We start from the raw sequence: 20,052 nt of genomic DNA on the forward strand, positions 1-20,052 counted from the left end.
CTTGTATACTTTAAATCATCTGTAGACTATTTATAATACCTAATATAAATAAATGCTGTGTAAATAATTGTAATAGACTATGCCATTTAGGGAACAGTGACAAGGAAAAATTGTCCGCATACTCAGTGCTGGTGTAATTTTTAAAAATACTTCTATTCTTTGTTAGTTGAATCCACAGGTGAAGAACCCACAGAAAAAGGGCTGACTGTGTGTGTTTCCCCCCTCCCAAACAGGCTTTAAAAGCTGGCAAGAAAGTGAAACTGTCTCATAAAGAAGTTATGCAGAAAATGGGTGAACTCTTTGCCCTCAGGTAAAATTCTCTTTTTGTAAATATAACATTTCTTATGCTTAAAATATCAAGAAAACATTCCTGTATATTAAAGAGAAAACATTTAAGCCGGGCATGGTGTCACACGCCTGTAATCCCAGTGGCTCAGGAGGATGAGGCAGGAGGATCGCGAGTTCAAAGCCAGCCTCAGCAAAAGCGAGGCATTAAGCGACTCAGTGAGACCCTGTCTCTAAATAAAATACAAAACAGGGCTGGGGATGTGGCTCAGTGGTCAAACGCCCCTGAGTTCAATCCCTAGTATAAAAAATACAGAAAAAAAAAACATTTGCCTTACAGCTATTTTTCTTTCACTGATTACTAGCATGGAGAACTCTTACCCATGAGAACCAAGCAGGCTGTATTAGGACTATACTGGAGGATAATCAGCATGTATAAGAGATTTTAATTGGTCTACATTAAACCATATCAAGGGCACAATAGATGCTCTTTGAAGGTAGGAAGATTGAGTCTAGAATTTGGTTAATAGGAATTCTCAGTAAAAATATATCACTGCATCATGTTGCTAAATCACTTAATTGCTACTGAAAAGTTATATACCATATTTCATTGAATTTCAGTCACTATAAAATGCCATAGACAAGGAAAACTCTGCCACTTAAACTATAATAATCCTTTTTTATGTTTATATTTATTTCATACTGAAATGAAAAATTCAGGAGATATAAATGTCAAATGGATCCAGAATTCAGGAGATACACCACTTTTAGCCGAATTGTGGCTCAGTGGTAGAGCACTTGCATAGCATGTGTGAAGCACTGGGTTTGATCCCTGGCCTCACATAAAAATAAAAATAAAGGTATTGTGTCCATCTACAACTAAGAAGAATTTTAAAAGATATATAACTTTCTTCCTCCATGAAAACAGAGTTATCTAGTTATAGAATTGTAGTAACCTAAGAGAATGATGGAATTTGTCTACATATTGAATCATCACCACATCATGTGTTCATACTGATAATGTTTTCGTAAACCTTTAGTGGTTAGGTAAAGAACTGGAAAAGAATGGCTGCCTTTTATTGTTTTTCTGTCTGTAAGAAAAAGTTTTCTATTTTCGCATTTTTTCATTTTTGTGTATGACAGTAGAATGTATTTTGGCAGAATATGCACACATAGAGTATAACTAATTCTATTTAGGTTCCTGCTCTTGTGGTCATACATGGTGTAGAATTACCCTAGTTTTTTATACAAATACAAGGTTAGGAAAGTTATGATCAATGAATTCTATTGTTTCCTATTCCCCCCTCCCTCCTTTCCCTTTGTCTAATCCAGTGGACTTTTATTCTCCCCACCACCCTCCCTTGTTGTGGGTTAGCATCCACAAGTCAGAAATTTGGCCTTTGGTTCTATGGGATTGGTTTATTTCACTTAGCATGATATTCTCCAGTTCCATACATTTACCGGTAAATGCTATAATTTCATTCTTTATGTCGAGTAATATTCCGTTGGGTATATATAACACATTTTCTTTATCCATTCATCTGTTGAAGGATACCTAGTTTGTTTCCATAGCTTGGCTCTTGTGAGTTGAGTTGCTATAAACATTGATGTGACTGTGTCACTACAGTCCGATAATTTTAAGACCTTTGCATATACCGAGGAGTGGGATAACAGGGTCAAATGGTGGTTCCATTCCAAGTTTTCTAAGGAATCTCCATACTGCTTTCCATAGTGGTTGCACCAATTTGCAGTCCCACCAACAATGTATGAGAGTACCTTTCTCCCCACATCCTCACCAACATATACTGTTACTTGTATTCTTTATAACTGCCATTCCGACTGGAGTGAGATGGAATCTCAGTGTAGTTTTAATTTGCATCAACATTATAAAAATGGCCATAATACCAAAAGTACTATACAGATTTAATGCAATTCCTATAAAGATCCCAATGACGTTCTTCACAAAAATAGAAAAAACAATCATGAAGTTCATTTGGGAAAATAAGAGGCCCAGAATAGCCAGAGCAATCCTTAGCAAGAAAAGCGATGCAGGGGGCATCACAATACCGGACCTTAATTTATACTACAGAGCATGGCATTGGCACCAAAGCAGACATGAAGACCAATAAAAGACCCACAGACACACCCCCATAAATACAGTTATCTCAGATACAGACACTATAATTGCACATTGGAAAAAAGATAGCCTTTCAACAAATGTTGCTGGGAAAACTGGAAATCCATATGTAATAGAATGAAATTAAACCCCTATCTCTCACCCTGCACAAAACTCAACTCTAAGTAGATCAAGGACATAGGCATTAGACCAGAGACCCCTGTAGTTACTAGAAGAGAAAAATAGGCCAACTTGCCAACTTGTCAGCTTGGGAACCAAATTCCTCAACAAGACTCCCTAAGGCTCAAGAAGTAAAATCAAGAATCAGTAAATGGAATGGTATCAAACTGAAAAGCTGCTTCACAGCAAAGGAAACAATCAAGAACATGTACAGAGATCCTGCAGAATGGGAGAACATCTGCAATACCACAGATAAGGCATAATTTCCAGGATATACAAAGAACTCAAAAATCTTAACACCAAAAAATTAATAACCCAATCAATAAATAGGCAAAGGAACTGAACAAACATTTCACAGAAGAAATATGAATGGTCAAAAAGTATGAAAAAATGTTCAACATATCTAGCAATTATAATAATGCATTTTAATCTTAGAATTTAGATTTTACACACATAGCCCTTTAGTCTTATTTGATATGGATTCCCTCTTAAACATGCAGAAAGGAAGCATATTGGAAATAGTTCAAGGTAATGACAAGTAAGTCACAACTGTCACATTTTAACAGACACTATCAATAATTTTAAGATACCTCCCATATTTACAGATGTTAAATGGAAAGGACTGTGTGCTAAAATTTATGAAATACAATAATGCACATTCTAAATAAATGTCTGGCAATGTTTTCAGTTTAATTTTTTGTACTAGGGATTGATGTCAATGGTGCTTTACCACTGAGCTACACTCCCAGCCCTTTTTGAAACAGGGTCTCACTAAGTTGCTTGGGGCCTTGCTAAGTTGTTGAGTCTGGCCTCAAACTTGTGATCCTCCTGCCTCAGCCTCCTGAGTTGCTGAGATTACTGGCATACATCACCACACCTGGCTTCAGTTTGTTTTATTCTTATAATTGTCCAAGGATTTATGGAATGAAACATCCTGGATACTGCTTTTTGTCTCACTGGGCAGTATTATCCAGTTTTATTCCTTCTTATGTATTGAATTACCAGAGCTCCTTATAAATGTGTACCCTAGGCTGCTGCTGCTTCTTAGGTATTCTGCCTGGAGAGAAGTAGTTCAGTGTTTCATCATCCATGCATTTCTCATAGTTTAGGGACCCTAACTCAAGGTCATTCTTTAGGAGCAATCCCATGGCAGAAGTGGAAAAGCTGCATTCTTCTCTCTTGTTCTCTTAGTAATGCAGGCAGAAGCTGATGCTGCAAATTATAATATCAGACCTCAAAAGTCACTGAGTTAGGTGGTGCACGCCTATAATCCCAGCTACTTAGGAGGCTGAGGGAGGAGAATGACAAGTTGGAGGCCAGGCTGGGCAACTTAGCAAGACCCCATCCCCAAATAAAATAAAAAGGCCTAGCTATGTGGTTCAGTGGTAGAGTGCTTATCTATAATGGATAAAGGGCTTGGTTCAATCTGAAGTCCCACAAAATAAATAAATAAAGCCTCAAAAGTTAGATCTAAATATACTTAGATTTGTAAGTTTCTATAAGGCTTCCAGATGGGCACATACCTTTATTTTTTATTTATTTTCATGTAATGCTGAGGATCCAACCCAGTGTCTCACACATGCTAGGCGAGCACTCTACCACTGAGGTCCATCCCCAGCGCTATAAGGCTGACTTTTCTATCCAAAGTTTCCTTATTCTTAAAATAAAAGTGCATGTGTGTTAATAAAGGAAGGTGATGAATCTGAAAAGAAACATGGCACGGTATATTGGGTGAAGTCACAACAGAAAAAAATCATTCACATTTAGTTTGATAGCATGTATGCGCAGGGAGCATCTATAAGGCCACATTGAAGTGTTCACAGGGCCTGTCATTGGAGAGAATAAAGGATTTGAGACATGTATTTACGAGGGTTTACCACTATTTTTCTCAACTCCTCTCTAGGATATTTTCTTTTTTATAGTGAGCAACTATTTATGTGTAACTTTTACAACTTAAATCTTCATTTAGTTAAAAAATTTTAAGTAAACTTAGACCTCTATACAAAACAGAAACTGAGAGGGAGAGAAAGAATGGGTGTGTGAGTCTGCTTGTCCAGTGTTTGCATAATCCCTGGAAGGATGCAGAGGAAACAGGTGGCCACCATAGGAAGAGGGAGGAGAGGAGAGCTGAAGGTAAGAATGGGAGAAAGCTGTGTGGTGGCCACACTGTAATCCCACTCCTGAGGAGTCTGAGGCAGGAAGATTGCAAACTTACTACCAGCCTGGGCAACTTAGCCAGACCGCATCTCAAAATTAAAAAATTTTAAAAAGGGATGGGTGTGGCTCAGTGGTAAAATGAAGCTCAGGGTTCAGTCACCCCCCACACCCACAATTAAGAGTACTATTTGTCAATTTTACCTATACATATAAATGTATAGACACATTTTTTTTTTCTTTTTGTACTGTGGATTGAACCCAGGGGCCCTTAACCACTGAGCAACATCCCCAGGCTTTTGGTTGTTGTTGTTTGTTTGTTTTTTTTAAAGAGAGATTCTTGTTAAGTTACTCAAGATCTTGCTAAATTACTATACTCAGGGACTCACTAAATTGCTGAGGATGGCTTTTTGGGGGGCAGGGTACCGGGGATGGAACTCAGGGTCACTCAACCACTGAGCCACATCCCCAGCCCTCTTTGTATTTTATTAGAGACAGGGTCTCACTGAATTGCTTAGTGCCTCGCTTTTGTTGAGGCTGGCTTTGAACTCTTGATCCTCCTGCCTCAGCCTCCCAAACTGCTGGGATTATGTGTGTGCCCATCCCAGCTGAAGATGGCTTTGAACTTGCGATGCTCCTGCCTCAGCCTCCCAAATTGCTGGGATGACAGGCTTATACCTGTATATATTTTTAAAATTCTGATCTTTGTATTACCTATCCCTCCCAAATATGTGTGTGTATATTATAAGCTTTTTGTAATGAAAAAGAAACAACTTTAGAAATTGAAAACAGAATGTAATTAAAGACTGGATTAATTTGGTTGAGAATTTTAAAATTCTTTTTTCAGTTGTTTAGATTTACGTTACAAGTATTTTGCAAATGTCAGCATTTTAAAATGTTCTCATATAGCACAATATAAGTATGAAATAGAAACACTGATTTTTAGTTCAAGATAAAAAGATTATAATTTTCCTTTTTTTAAGGCACCGTATAAACTTGAGTTCAGACTTCCTGATCACTCCTGATTTCTACTGGGACAGGGAAAACTTGGAGGAACTTTATGATAAAACTTGTCAATTCCTTAGCATTACTCGAAGAGTTAAGGTATGCTTGTACTTTGTACTTTTGTTAAGAGAAAAAATGTTGTTGCCTATAATTTGCATGACTGTGGCATTTAAATTAAGTGAACATGGTAACTGTTTTCAGGGATATATCTTCTTTAACTTCTGTTCAGATCTCTTCAAATGGCCCTTTTGTCCTCTTTACACTCACATTTCAACTTTTTGAGTCAGGATCTTTTTGCTTCAAAGATGAGATTTGTAGGAGTTTGAAGGCCTAACAGTGCATTAGGAAATTCTTGTCATGTTTAGGCAAGAGTTTGGGAAGTCCTGAATTATTATGGAGACACTGAAAACAGAAATAAACTTAAGGAAAAATCCTGTATGATGAATCAAGCGATTGACAATCGCAGGCCAGAGGAGAGGACAAAAGTTGACTAATATTTGTCTGCAGGTGACAGGCAGAAAGGTGGCCAAACAAAGAAGAATCAGGGGAAGGGTAATAAACTAAATTTAAGAAGTGCTGAGATTAGATAAGAATAAGTTACCCAAAGAAAACTATCTCTGAGGTATTTAGAAGAGTGGAGGTAAAATGGAGAGGAGAAGGGATGGGGCGGGGGCCGGGGGCTCGGGCTTGGTGGTGGAGCTCTTGCCTAGCCTGTGTGAGGCTCTGGGTTCGGACATAAAAATAAAAGTCTTGTGTCCATCCCCAACTAAAAAATATTAAAAAAAAAAAAAAGTGCCTGGAGAGGAGAGGCATCCTTCTTGAGGCCGTTGTGGAGGTGGAAGCCGTGGAGTGTACTACGTGGCGAAAGAGCAAACAGAAAGTGGTGGTGCTACAGGTGCAGAGTTCTGTGACACTGTGTCACACACGTCAACCCATGTAGCCACAGGATCAAAATGCTTCACGACTCCCTCAGGCACCCCTTCATACCCACACCAGCCTCCACCCGCCAGCTTCATCAGCTTCACACCCTGGCAGTAGTAATAACAGTGTGTAACTTTTAAAATCAGCTTTTTTCACTGACCAGCACGTACTGCCTTTGAGAGCCTTCCATATTGTTGGGTATATCAATTCTGACTTCCTGAGGATTGCTGAGACTTTTTTTAAAATTTTGTTTTATTGATGTTTTGAGCATATCTCCTCCCACATATATTCAGTGGCTATTATGGTCATTATACAGACAGCACAGTCTTCTGTTTCCACATTTTACCAGATCAAATGAAGCATATAAACTTTACTTCCCACTATATCCCTCTTGCCCATATTTGTAAATCTTAACTATTCTTTTTCCCATTTTTTTCTGTAGATATTAAGAACTTAATCAGATAGTGTTATCATTTTTGCTTCAACCATCAAATGTAATTTTAAAAAACTCAGAAGAAAAGTTTGTTGTATTATTCATATTCTTATCTTTCTGTTCTTTCCCTTCCTTCTTATGTCCATAATTTCTTCATTTATTATTTCCTTCCTTTTCAAGAATTTTCTTTACCTGTAATCCCAGCGGCTTAGGAGGCTGAGGCAATAAGATCAAGAGTTCAAAGCCAGCCTCACCAAAAGCAAGGCACAAGCAATTCAGTGAGACCCTGTCTCTAAATAAAATACAAAATAGGGCTGGGGATGTGGCTCAGGGGTTGAGTGCCCCAGAGTTCAGTCCCCGGTACCAAAAAAAAGAGAGAGAAAGAATTTTCTTTAGCCACTTTTTAAAGATAAGTCTGCTGATACACATTTGCTTAGTTTTTGCATCCCCTCCATTAATTTTTCCTCCACTCCTGAAAGATCTTTTCACAAGGTACAGGATTTGGGGTTGATAATTCTTTTCTTACACCTGAAAAATGCTGGGTCACTTCCTCCTGGCCTCCCTGGCTTCTGACAGGAAATCTGCTGTCATTCTACAACTTGCACCTTAGATCTTTTATTATAGTCCAAGTCTTTTGAAGCTCTGTTCATTTTTTCCGGTGCATTTTTCTCTCTGTCGTGTGAGTGGGGTGGTTTCTGTTGTTCCACCTGCAAGTTAACCCCTTCTTTCTTCTGTCATATTCATTTTCCTATTGAGGATGAATTTTTTATTTCATTGTATTTCACTTCTCAGTTCTAAAATTTCTGTTTCTTCTTTACACCTTCTGTTTCTCTACTGAGAGGGTCTGTTAACTGTCTTTTTTCATTCCCTCCAACTAATTTTAATACTTCCAGTTTCCTTCATTGCCACAAGTGTTTATAATCTGGGGGTTTTGCTTGATATACAAGGTCCTCACTACTCTATTCCTTTTTCAGTCTTGTTTCCAATCACTCCCTATATTCACCTTGGTGTTCCATCAAAAAGTAATGACTTGTTGGGCATGGTTGTGCACACCTGTAATCCCAGTGCCTTGGGAAGCTGAAGCAGGAGTATCACAAGTTCAAGGCCAGCCTTAACAACTTAGTGAGATCCTATCTGAAGATAGTTTAAAGGGAGCAGACTGGAGATGTGACTCAGTAGTTAAGCACCCCTGGGTTCAATCCTCAGCACAAAAAGAAAAGAAAGAAAGAAAGAAAGAAATTACTTAGCTGGACATAGTAGCTCAATCTTATCATCCCAGTTACTTGGGAGACTAGGGCAGAAGGATGACAAATTCAAAGCCAGCCTCCACAATGACACCTTGTGTCAAAATATTTTTTAAAAGGCTCAGTGGTAGAGTGCATCTGGGTTCATTCCCCAGTACAGCAAGGAGAATAAAACTGCAAAACTCCTCCAAGGCTCATAGAATGCTATAGCAACGATGGCATCTACATTTTTTCCTCCCAGTCAGACACTGTTCCTTCCTTAACCACAATAAAAGAATCTACAGTTGTCACCCATCTTGGTATTCCTTATCTTCTAAGACAAGAAAATGGACATTATTGCCAATGTCAGGGAAAGATAACCATCCTCGCTATGTTGCTTCTAATGGCATAGAAACAGTTATCACAGACCTTGTAAGAATATAATTTCAGTGGACTCCATCAGTTTTAGATACCGTTGTCTAATAGAAACACAATTTTAGATACCATTGTCTAATAAAAACACAGATTTCACAATCTAGTTTTCTGGCTGCGTAAAAAACTTTGGACTTTCGTGGTTGTGGACTATACGATCTAGAGGATATAAAAGAGATGCTAGGCCAGGTGCAATGGCACATGCCTGCAATCCCAGCAGCTCAGGCTGAGACAGGATCGAAAGTTCAAAGGCAGGATCAGCAACAGCAAGATGCTAAGCAACTCAGTGAGACCCTGTTTCTAAATAAAATACAAAATAGGGCTGGGGATGTGGCTCAGTTGTCCAGTACCCTTGAGTTCAATCACCACTTCCTAAATAAAACACAGATGCTAGGTTTATGAAGATAAAGTGTTGCTACTGCTGTATAACAAGCAGTTTCCTCAAAACTTAAGTATCTGGAAACAATACTTATTATTCCGTAGTTTTATAGGTCAGAATCTTTCATAAGGCTACAGTCATTGCAAGGATTGACTGAGGATTCACTTCCTCATTCACTCATGTGGTTGCTGCCTAGGTTCAATTCCTCTTCAGGCTGTTGGCCTGAGGGCAGCCCATCACTTGAGCTGTGTTCTATTTGTTAAATGCAAATCAACAGGCCTGGCTCACACTCCAGGGGAGGGGATGACCTAGAAGCAACACCAGGAGGTGGAAAATATTTGGGTGGCATCTCAGAAGTCTGCCTGCCATAATAGTTTTGAGAAAAAGATGGGGAAATTTTTAGAGGCCTACTTTGTGAATGCTGACCCACGTTATCTTCCCACTCACTGTCAGTTACTTCAATGATTCCATCTTCAGGACCCTAGTAGACACAAGACCCCTGATTTGATCCTAAGCGCTACCAAAAAAAAAAAAAAGGATTAAAAATTATTATTTTTTTTAGTATTTATTTTTTAGTTGTAATTGGACACAACACCTTTATTTCACTTGTTTATTTTTGTATGGGATGCTGGGGATCGAACCCAGGGTCTTGCACGTGCGAGGCAAGCGCTCTACTGCTGAGCCACAGCCCCAGCCCTAAAAATTATTTTGATTTCATTTATTTTGAGATGAAGTCTTACTATGTTATCAGGCTGACCTTGAACTTCTGGGCTCAAGCATTCCTGCCTCAGCCTCCTGAGTAGCTGAGACTATAGATGTATGCCACTGCTAATGATGTAATTATTGAAATAAAGTCTACAATTGATTCACAACCCTAGTGATCAACTAAATCATAATCAAGTACAAGTGTTAAAAATTACAGTATACACATCAGAGAGTACAAGAGGGCTGCCCAAGCCCACCCTTCTCTAATGAGTGTTCCCATTCTTCCACTGTTAAGGCCAGTTTGAGATTGAGTTCCTCCAATAAAGAATTAACAGTTATACCTCTGCTACACATTAACAGCTAGAAGAATCAAATGTTCTTCCAGTTTTGGGCTCCCAAGACCTGTGGAGAAAGCCCTAAGCAGTGCCAGCTACACAAGTCACCAATCCTTCATGGGTAGTTTTTATCTGTATCTGCAAAATGTAAAATCTCCTATAAAGAGAAGTAAAACTGAACTTATTCACAAACACTACAGTCTTTTATGTTGAATATACCAAAGAATTCACAAAGAGCTGGGTACAGTGATACATAATTATAGTGACAGTAACTCAGGAGTCTGAGCAGGAATATCACAAGTTCAAGGCCAGCCCAACACCAACAGTGAAGGTTTGAGCAAGGAAGATACTGAGCCTATGATCCAGAGGAAGAGAAGTGACAAGAATGCCTTTTAAGAGTTCACTCAGATTCCTTACACTCAACATGAAACCCTCAGTGGAAGAAGAGTAATGCTAAAGAATCAATTACCTACTAAGAAGGAAAGGAAAACCCTGAGAATGTGCCACTGCATTGTCACCGCTAAACCAGAGGGAAGGATATGCCATAAAGGGTCCCTTTGAGCTTGCCCAGGGACAGAGTTCCTCTGAGTGGAAAAGATTCTTTGGTACCCACCATTGGAAAGTTGGCTCAGCCGAGAATGCAGGGAGCAGGGTCCACTTCCCCAAATGTGAAGATTCCTGTTGAAAGTCAGTCCTGAGGCAGTTATTTTTTTTTATTTTATATGAACTGTCTATATAAGTATAATAACAGACTTGAGGAACATTGAGTACACAGGGAGGATACATATTATTGCACTGAACACTATAAACAAGTAAAAATATTTTGTCAGTTACATCTCTACAAACTGGGGGAGGGAGGGAGTAAAAAAAAAAAAAAAAGCTACTTGGGTAGCTGGCATTGCTTAGGGCTTTCTCCAAGGTCTTGGGTACCCAAGTAAAGATCTATTTAATCTAGCACCATTAAAAAGTGTCTCTCATACCCTTTCAAGTTGGTGTGATTTAATTCATTCTGTGTCCTTGGGCCAACACTGTCCCTAACTGCATTTTGCCTGATGAGCCCAAATCTTTCCTAGAAGTTTTCCTGTGCTTTTTATTTCTGATAGAACCCTCCAGCTCAGCACTTGAGACTGTATCACAGTGGTCTGATTGCGTGTCTGTCTCTAGAGCTATGCATTTCTTAAGGGAAGTTCTGTCCTTTGAGTCACTAGAGCATCAGAGCTCATAATAGGCTCCTGTATGAATGAAAGCATTTATGGAAAGACTTGGTTGAAGACTAGAAAGACAGTATTCCTTTCCTTATATTTTTCAAAGTGCCCAACATGCTCCAGAGTAGACATCAAAGAGTGGTCAGATAAGTGAAAAGTAGCCTTAAAATGCCTGATTTACCGCCCTCACTACTAGCAAGTTAGTTGTTCACTGCCGAGTCTCACTCGGGCATCTCTCTGGTGTTAAATCTTCCACTTGAGTTAGGAAGCATTCCTAAAGTTCTCAAACTACATTTTCTCTTAAGTATTTTCTTGGCATCCCCACAAACAGTCAAGATTTAAAAGTGACTTGTGTTAGTCACCTTTCGATCACTTTAACAGAAATACCTGAGATAATGAACTTACAAGGAACACGGGTTTATTTTGGCTCACAGTCTGGGAGGTTTCAGTCCTTGATCGATTGGCCCCACTGTAATGAAGCAGCACACCATGGTGGGAGCATGTGGCAGAGCAAACCACTTACATCACAAGCTAGGGCGTGCTGTGGTTTAGATATGAGGTATCCCCCACAAACTCATGTGTGAGACCATGCAAGAAAGCTTCAGAGATGAAATGACTGGGTTGAGAGAGACAGCCTAATTACTGCATTAATCCACTGATAGGGATTTACTGGGTGGTAACTGTAGGTAGGTCGTGTGGCTGGAGGAGCTATGTTGATGGATGCATGCATGCGGGGGTGGGGGGGTGGCGTATATTTTGTCCTTCTTGAGTGGAGCTCTCTCTACTCCCGAGTTGCTTTCCTCTGCCACGCCCTTCTTAAGTAATGTTCTGCCTTACCTCTGGCCCAAAGTGGAACTGGCTGTCTATGAACTAAGACTTCTGAAACTGAGCACCAAATACAGTTTTCCTCTTCCAATTGTTCTTGTCAGGTCTTTTGGCCACAGTGGGTGAAAAAGCTGACTAAAACAGGAAGCATACTCCCGGTGACCTAAAGATCTTCTATTAAGCTCCACCTCTTAATGGTTCTACCATTTCCCAATAACTCCACCTGGAGATCAAGCCTTTAACGCAGTGGCCTTTCAGGGACAGCTCAACATTCTGTTGGCACTACAGCTAAATCAAAAGAAGAATGAATTTGGTTCTGGCCTTCAATAAGCCATTTGGTCTTTCAAGAAGACTAGGGGAAAGCTGGTCTTTATTTTTGTTTTTTCCCCCAAGATAAGTCTTGGGGAAATCAGGAGATGGGGCGTAAGATGTGCTGAAAAGCAGTCAAAAAACTTGAGGGCAGAGGTCAGGTCATTTCATTTGGTAATTGGATCACTGGAAGAAAATCTTCAGAGACCAGTTAGAGCACTGTGGGGGAGGGGTACAGAAACCAGTTTGCAGCCAGTGCCATGTGCCATTTTATCAAATTGGTGTCCCTGTCACAGGTGGTTCTCGTGCTACCTGCTCCATGAGCACTCCTTTTCATGACTTATACTCCACCTTTTCAGGTATAACCCTAATCCCTTGTCTACCAAGTATTGCCCAGTTGCCTCCCAAATCTCACAGACCCCTTCCACATTTACATATCTTATAGCTTTCCTTCTGAATACAGGTGCCATTTCTACTGTAATGTGAGCTTCTTGAGATCAGAGACTGATTATTTGCTTCCCAGTTTGGGCAAAGCTGTCACATACAGTAGGTTCTTGAATTTGTAGAATAGATCAGTATTGACATTTCAAAGTGAAACTCACTGTATTCTTCAGAAAAGATTGACCCATTCCTGTTTTCTATTTTAGCTACTGGCAGAACCATCAAGCCTCACCATCTAGTCAGTCAGTCAGAAAATTAAAGTCATCTGGGAGTCTTCTTTTTGCATCACCCTCCACTTCTCATCTGTCAGACCATCTCTCCATTCCTAACTAAGTATCACTCATTCGTTGGGAGATATTTATTGAAAGCCTAGGTGATAAGCCCTGGACTAGTGAACAACAGATAGGATTGCCATACCGATCCCAGCCTTGAGGTCCCCCCATAGTTAACATGCATCCCTACTGTTGCTTGGCCTCCTCCCTCCCCTGGACAAGTCTAAGACCTTCTGCACCTTCGGTCCAGAAAGCAGAGACATATGGTCTCACTTGCCATTCTGCCTTCTTTCCTGTAGAACAGTGAATCTTAAAACAAGTATTTTAGGATTGGGGGGTAAAAAAAGGACTTTTTTAATAAAGCCTATACATTATAGTGTGGCATATTTTCTGTTGCTGCTGTAACAAATTACCACAAGCTTACCATTTTACAGTCTCATAGGTAAGAAGCCTGACATAGATCTCATTGGGCTAAAATCAAGGAGTTTGTAGGCCTATCTTTCTTTCTGGAGGCTGCCTACATCCTGTGACTCAGCCCCTACTTCAGTCTAGCAAAGGCAAGTCGAGTCTTCCTTGCATTGTATCATTCTGAATTCTTCTACCTCTATTTCCACGCTTAAAAGACCCCGTGATTACATTGGGCTCACCCAGATAACCTAGCCTTACCTGTCTTAAGGTCAGCTGATTAGCAATCTTAGTCTTGTGGTGTTCATAGGTTCTAGCAACAGCTGCGAATATATATAGGATGGGGGGCATTATTCTACCTGTACTACTTGGGTACTCAGTGCCTCTGAGAATATATTTATATTCTCAGAGGCACTGAGTATATAATTCTCAGAGGCACTGAGTACCCAAGTACCTGACTTCCAAGCACTTCTTCCAAGTTATGCACTGTCTAGATATGTTCCCTGTTTGAAATAAATGTCCCCTTTCTGCCACCACCCATTTCTTCCTGGCAACTGTTGAAGGCCTACTTCACATTGAGCACCCCCATGAAGCCTTCCATTCTTTTCTTCTTCATTTGCTTACGTGATACAAGTGCCTCTATAGCTAAATGAAAGCATGTAGTAGCAGAAACTCTTCATTGCACATTTCAACATGTTGTCAAATGCTTGGGTTAACTGGGTTTTGGAACTAACTTATATTTAATAGGATACTTGTACTGGTGAGTTATATACAAATCCTAAAGAATTAAATAAGTTGAGTGATGAGGAAGTGGAGGAAGATGATGTTTATTTAGTCAAAGTTGAAATTAAGAAGGGTGAGTAGGTAATTTGAAGACAGAAGTAAACTTTAAAGATGAACATTTTGTAGGCCAAGATGAAATAATCAACAGAAAAAGGGAGGGAAGAAAGGGAAGGAGGTAGTCAAGTAAAAGGAAGGAAGGAAACACTGTTACAAATATTCAGATTAGAAATCACAGGTGACCATGAAGTCTATAGAGTGTGGGTGAATGTTATTGTTGTAGTTCACCACTGTAGAATCCATGAACAGGATGCACCAAGAGTTTTTTTATCAATTTTCGCACCATGATTAGTCTCAATCCTCACTGGATAAACTTGCACTTCAGCATACTCCCATGAACGACACCCCCTCCCTTTTTCTTTTGTCACCAGGGATACTTAACCACTGAGCCACATCCCCAGCCCTTTTTTGTATTTTATTTAGAGACAGAGTCTCAGTTGCTTAAGGCCTCAGCCTCCAGAGTCACTGGGATTACAAGTATGCACTACCATGCCTGGCTCAAAACTATTTTGGAAAGTTTGTTCCTAGACTTTCCAGTTTTCAAAACAAAGCACAGGGGGCTGGGGTTGTGGCTCACTGGTAGAGCGCTTACCTGGCATGTGTGAGCGCTTACCTGGGTTTGATCCTCAGCACCACATAAAAATAAATAAAGGCATCGTGTCCATCTACAACTAAAAAAACCCCCCAAAAAACAAAAAAGCACAAAGCAGAGATATTAAGCAGGTATATAACTTGCCAGTAGTCAGACAGGTTTTAAATTCAGTATTTTCTGTGAATCCCCAAAACCACCAGATAAGTCATCATACTACAGAACCTTTGCTGCTCAGAGTAAAAAGTAGCACCTGGTAGTGGTGAGTAGGCAGGACATGTTTGGTGTTGGGTTTTAGTAGAAGGTAACCATTGTTTTTAACATCTTAAGGCCATGCTTTAAAAAAAAAAAAAAACATGTTTTGTCGTTTTTCTTAGTACTGGAGACTGAATCCAGGGCAGCTTCACCACTGAACCACATTGCAGCCCTTTTTTTTTAAAATTTTGAGACAGGGTCTCAATTGCTTGGGCCTTGCTAAATTGCTAAGCTGGCCTTAAATTTATGATCCTTATGTATCAGCCTCCCAAATTGCTGGGATTACAAGGGTGTGCCACCAGACCCAGCTAAATTTGCCTTTTAAAACTGCTAACCACCTAAGGATGATGGGCATGCCAGGGAATCAGGAGTCTGAGGCAGTATTGCAAATTCAAGGTTAGTCTTGGCAATTTAGTAAGACCCCCATCTCAAAATTTTTAAGAGCCAGGGATCAACTGAGACAAGGTATATCTCCTTTAGAATAGTCATTATGAGACTTTGACCAGCCAGGGTCATCACCCCTGCCAGCCTGAAGTAGCCATAGGTGATGGATCTTTACCCCTCATCAACCCTTAAGATTAAGGGATCAAATTGGGGGGAGTTAGGGATTTGGGGTAGGGCTACATAATCTTAGAGGAAACACCCACAAGCCATTAAGATACAAAGTTTACAGTCATGCCCTGTAAAATGAAGGATAGTGCAGAAGAAAAACTGGAGTGAAATTCTCCAGCTCTACCCTGTGTCCACCTCTTGTCCAGCTCCTAGCACTGTCCCTCAATAACTATTAACACCCCACACCAAAGGGTTGCTCTCCCTCTGGAGACAGTCTGCATTCTCTCTTGTGTATTGCTTTCTTTGACCACAAAGGCATCTCTATTGAAAATGCCCCCCACACCCCTTTTCCCTTGAATGTGTCTTTCCTTTCCTAAATAAACTTGTCTGTGCCTTTGGAGGAAAAAAATGGGGTGGGGAGGTGCTGCTGGGGATGTAGCTCAGAAGAATGCCCTCTTTTATCTCCACTACCAAAACTAAAAACAACGAAAGGCAGCTACCAAAAACAAAGACTCAGAAACCTCATTTTTTATATCTTCTACAAAAATCTTAGAAATAGCCAGGCACACATCAGTAATTCCAGCAACTAGGGAAGCTGAGGCTGGAAAATGGCAAATTCAAGGCCAGCCTAGGAAATTTAGCAAGAGCCCTCCACATACAAAAAAAGGGGGGTAGGGGATGTGGCTCACTAGTAGAGCACCCTGGGTTCAATCCCCAAGGGGGATGGAAGAGCTTTACAAAGACTGGCATGCACACATTTCTTAAATCTGCATTACAAAATGCCTCTAGGAGACTGTCTGGAAAGAATGGCTTCTTGACTTTGGGGAAGAGATGAAAAGTGGGAGGGTTTTTGTTTTGTAGTACTGTGCATAGAATCCAGGGGCCATTTTACCACTGAGCTACATCCCCAGCCCTTTTTGAGATAAGACCTAAGTTGTTGAGGCTGGTCTTTAACTTGCTGTCCTTAGCATTCAGTCGCTGGAATTACATGGGTATACCACTGCGCCTGGCTTTATTTCTTAAAATTTAAACTGTTTAAGTATGATAACCAAGATTTTTTTTAATACAGGTCATGAATGAAAAACTTCAGCACTGCATGGAATTAACAGATCTAATGCGGAATCATCTGAATGAGAAGAGGGCACTGCGTTTGGAGTGGATGATCGTCATCCTCATCACCATTGAGGTGAATAGAATCTGGCACATCATTTTCTACCTTTTTACAATGGAAGGGCCTAGGATAATAAAGACAATTTGATTTACAGAGTTATAGCAGGAAAGGGGATAACTTTTAATTACTAATTCTATTCACAAAAGGGGCTCAAGTTTCAAATGACTGATATTTCGCAATTGCATTAAGTGTAATTTTTTGAAAGGTCCTACATTTTAAAGGTAGCATTTAGAAGTTCTAGTTGTGAATTTATTATGTATAGCCCAACATCAATTGACTGGGCCTCAGATTTGCAGCTTGGCATGTAGAAAGGCAAGTATTTACTCGAGGAGCCTTTTTCATTAATCATGATCCTGGAAATCATTGTAGCTTGCAGCAATACATTTGTTTACTGTGGAGTTAATTTTTTTTTTATCATCCTAAGGTAATGTTTGAGCTGGGACGAGTATTTTTCTGATCCTGTGATAACCAAAGAGAGATTCAAGAGATATTCAAGTTCTGCAATCAAAAATGACCATTCACTACTGGGTGATCTCTTATTTAATAGATATTTAATTATTTCAATTTCTTGATACAGTGGTCTTTTTCAGCTCTAAATATATTATTGCTTGAATAAAAACTAGGAAGAGTACAGTGTTTTGAGTCTGCATCAATGACAGTTCAAAAGGAAACTGTTTTCCTCAGATTAAAGAACTCTGGATAACCTTAGCATCCAAGAAATCTCAGCAGATTCCCCTGGGTTTTTGGTATTGAACCCAGACTTTTTAACTACTGAGCTACATCCCCAGCACTTTTTGAGACAGGGTCTCACCAAGTTGCTGAGGATTGTGCCACTGCAGGCACAATCATACTTCTTAAATAGGCCTAGAATTTGAACACCACCCCTTCATCATGGCCTTGGCTAAAAAAAACAGTACAGGATCTCAGGAGTATTAACATACATGGTATCAAGACAAGCTTTGATGGTAGAAACACATCATACCTATTTTAGATGATAATTTGAGTCAACTGCTCACTAGTATGTGTTCTTCCCATAGACACTTTTCTCGTTTCACACATACTTTGAGAAAATCAAAAAACTACCCAGCAGAAAGAATTTACATACCTAAAGAACAAGTCAAGGGCTCAGGACGCAGCTCAGTACTAGGGTGCTTTTGCCATCACTAGCAACACAAACACCAAAAAAAAAGGGTTGAAGTCACCTGTCTCAGCTACTCAGGAGGCCAAGGCAGGAAAATCACTTGAGCTTGAGCCCATGAGCAAGACCAACCTGAAGAGCCCATTAAGACCCCACCTTTAAATAAATAACCTTAATACATACTCTTCCTTGGGCCCTAGTCTCCACCAAGATGAATTTGCTTTTTCAAACACACACGTTCACACAATATTATTTTGTTCTAAAATTCGAGACTGTCATTTTGTACCAGGAGACTGAACCCAGGGGTGTTTAACCAGAGCCACATCCCCAGCCATTTATTTTAAAATATTCTGAGACAAGGCCTCACTAAGTTACTGAGGCTGGCTTTGAAACTGTGATCCTCCTGCCTTAGTCTCCCAAGCCAGTGGGTACACCATGACACTCAAGGAAACTGTCATTTTGGACCTCAAATGATACAGTATTCCACCAAGAAAATACACTCACCTTATACCCTCTTACTGATAGGCGTTTTGTTTTATCTGCTGTAATAATATTAAGTGAATGAACATCTGGCATCATTTTCAGCATAATACATAGTGTTTCTATTTTCCACCTGAGTTATGTGTAACTCCAAGGGTAACCAAACTTTCTGAGAAGGATGTAGACATGGATAGATGACAAATTGTTTTTAAAATAAAACTCCATGTAGTTCATAAGGTGAGCATGCTGTAGAATGCACCTATAATCAGTGTATCGAGCCAGTTCTCCTTTCCCATCTTCCCTTCTTACACTTCACAGAAGAGGCATCTTTTACCTATCCTGTATAGTTTGGCCCACTGTATTTAATGCCCTTTAAAAACTTTAAAAAAAAAAAAAAAAAAAAAAAAACCTTTGGGAAGCCATAACAAGAAGACAATTTGAACTCTCTTTGAATCAGGGCCATTAACCTCCCCCCCAACCCCTGCCCCAAATCTATTTAAGATTTAAGTAGCATACCTCCAAAAACTTTTTACTCAAAGTATAAACATGTACAACTTGCTGTTTAGGTAAAAGTAACAATTTAAACTCAATCCAGAAAAAAACATGAATATTTAGTGCCTTTAGTGACAGCAAATTAAAATTTAACAATTTATATACAAATGTTGCACAGAACGAAAAGAATCATCAAACATTTATTATATTAGGATAAAGTTTTGCGGGGGGGGGGGAATGTAACACAAATTGTCAAGTAAAAGGAACAAAATTAAATTTTAATAATTTACTTGTATTTTAAAAAATCATGGTAAACATCAATTCATGGTATTATATTCCATTAGACACAAAGACTGAAAAATCAGGTATAACAGAATTATTTTAGATATCAATATGTATGATAAACTGAAAATTATGGATTCAAACAATTCAACTTTTATGATTAAAATCTTCCAACTTAAATTATGAAAAAGCTTTAAAAATTACTTTAGTTAGAAATACAAATAACAAGAAATTATTTTCATGACTACAATCTCAAGAACAAAATGACCAAGAAAATTAGCCAGATATTGAAAATTTAAAGTAAATACATTTACCAATGGCTCACAAATGCCCTACTCCCCCACTGCCACAAAGTAGTATAAGAATTCCTATCACCCATGAGCATTCAGTGGTTAAGATCAACCTGGATTTAAATTCCTGCTTTATCACCACTTACTTTGTCCAAATCACTCAAATTCTCTGGGCCTCAGTTTCTTCATCTTTTTGGCTTGATAATATACTCCCTCATAAAGCTGCTGTGAGGACTAATGTAATGTATGTGGAAGTATGGGAGTGTTAACTATTCCTACAATCCCATTTTATTAGGCAAAAATTCATTTATGATTATGAGATTAAATGGAGGCTGAAG

The 20,052-nt window shown here is 39.4% G+C and overlaps 1 protein-coding gene across 5 annotated transcripts in view; it reads left to right on the forward strand.

Annotated features, from left to right (window-relative positions):
• Positions 1-17,663, forward strand: part of Rmnd1 (required for meiotic nuclear division 1 homolog) — an 86,165-nt gene extending 68,502 nt beyond the window's left edge. For 4 of the 5 annotated variants that reach the window (XM_078018894.1, XM_021723905.3, XM_005321372.5 and 1 more), the window contains 4 exons: positions 234-310; positions 5,719-5,839; positions 16,931-17,047; positions 17,457-17,663. In XM_078018894.1, the coding sequence (XP_077875020.1) occupies positions 234-310; positions 5,719-5,839; positions 16,931-17,047; positions 17,457-17,489 (348 nt within the window). In that variant the 3' untranslated portion in view covers positions 17,490-17,663. Of the gene's footprint in view, positions 1-233; positions 311-5,718; positions 5,840-16,930; positions 17,048-17,456 lie in introns of those variants that run through there. The other variant, XM_078018896.1, reaches the window with a different exon arrangement.
• Positions 17,664-20,052: the final 2,389 nt, after the last annotated feature.

This window comes from Ictidomys tridecemlineatus, chromosome 8 (genome assembly GCF_052094955.1).
Source record: "Ictidomys tridecemlineatus isolate mIctTri1 chromosome 8, mIctTri1.hap1, whole genome shotgun sequence".
Classification (NCBI taxonomy): Eukaryota; Metazoa; Chordata; class Mammalia; order Rodentia; family Sciuridae; genus Ictidomys; species Ictidomys tridecemlineatus.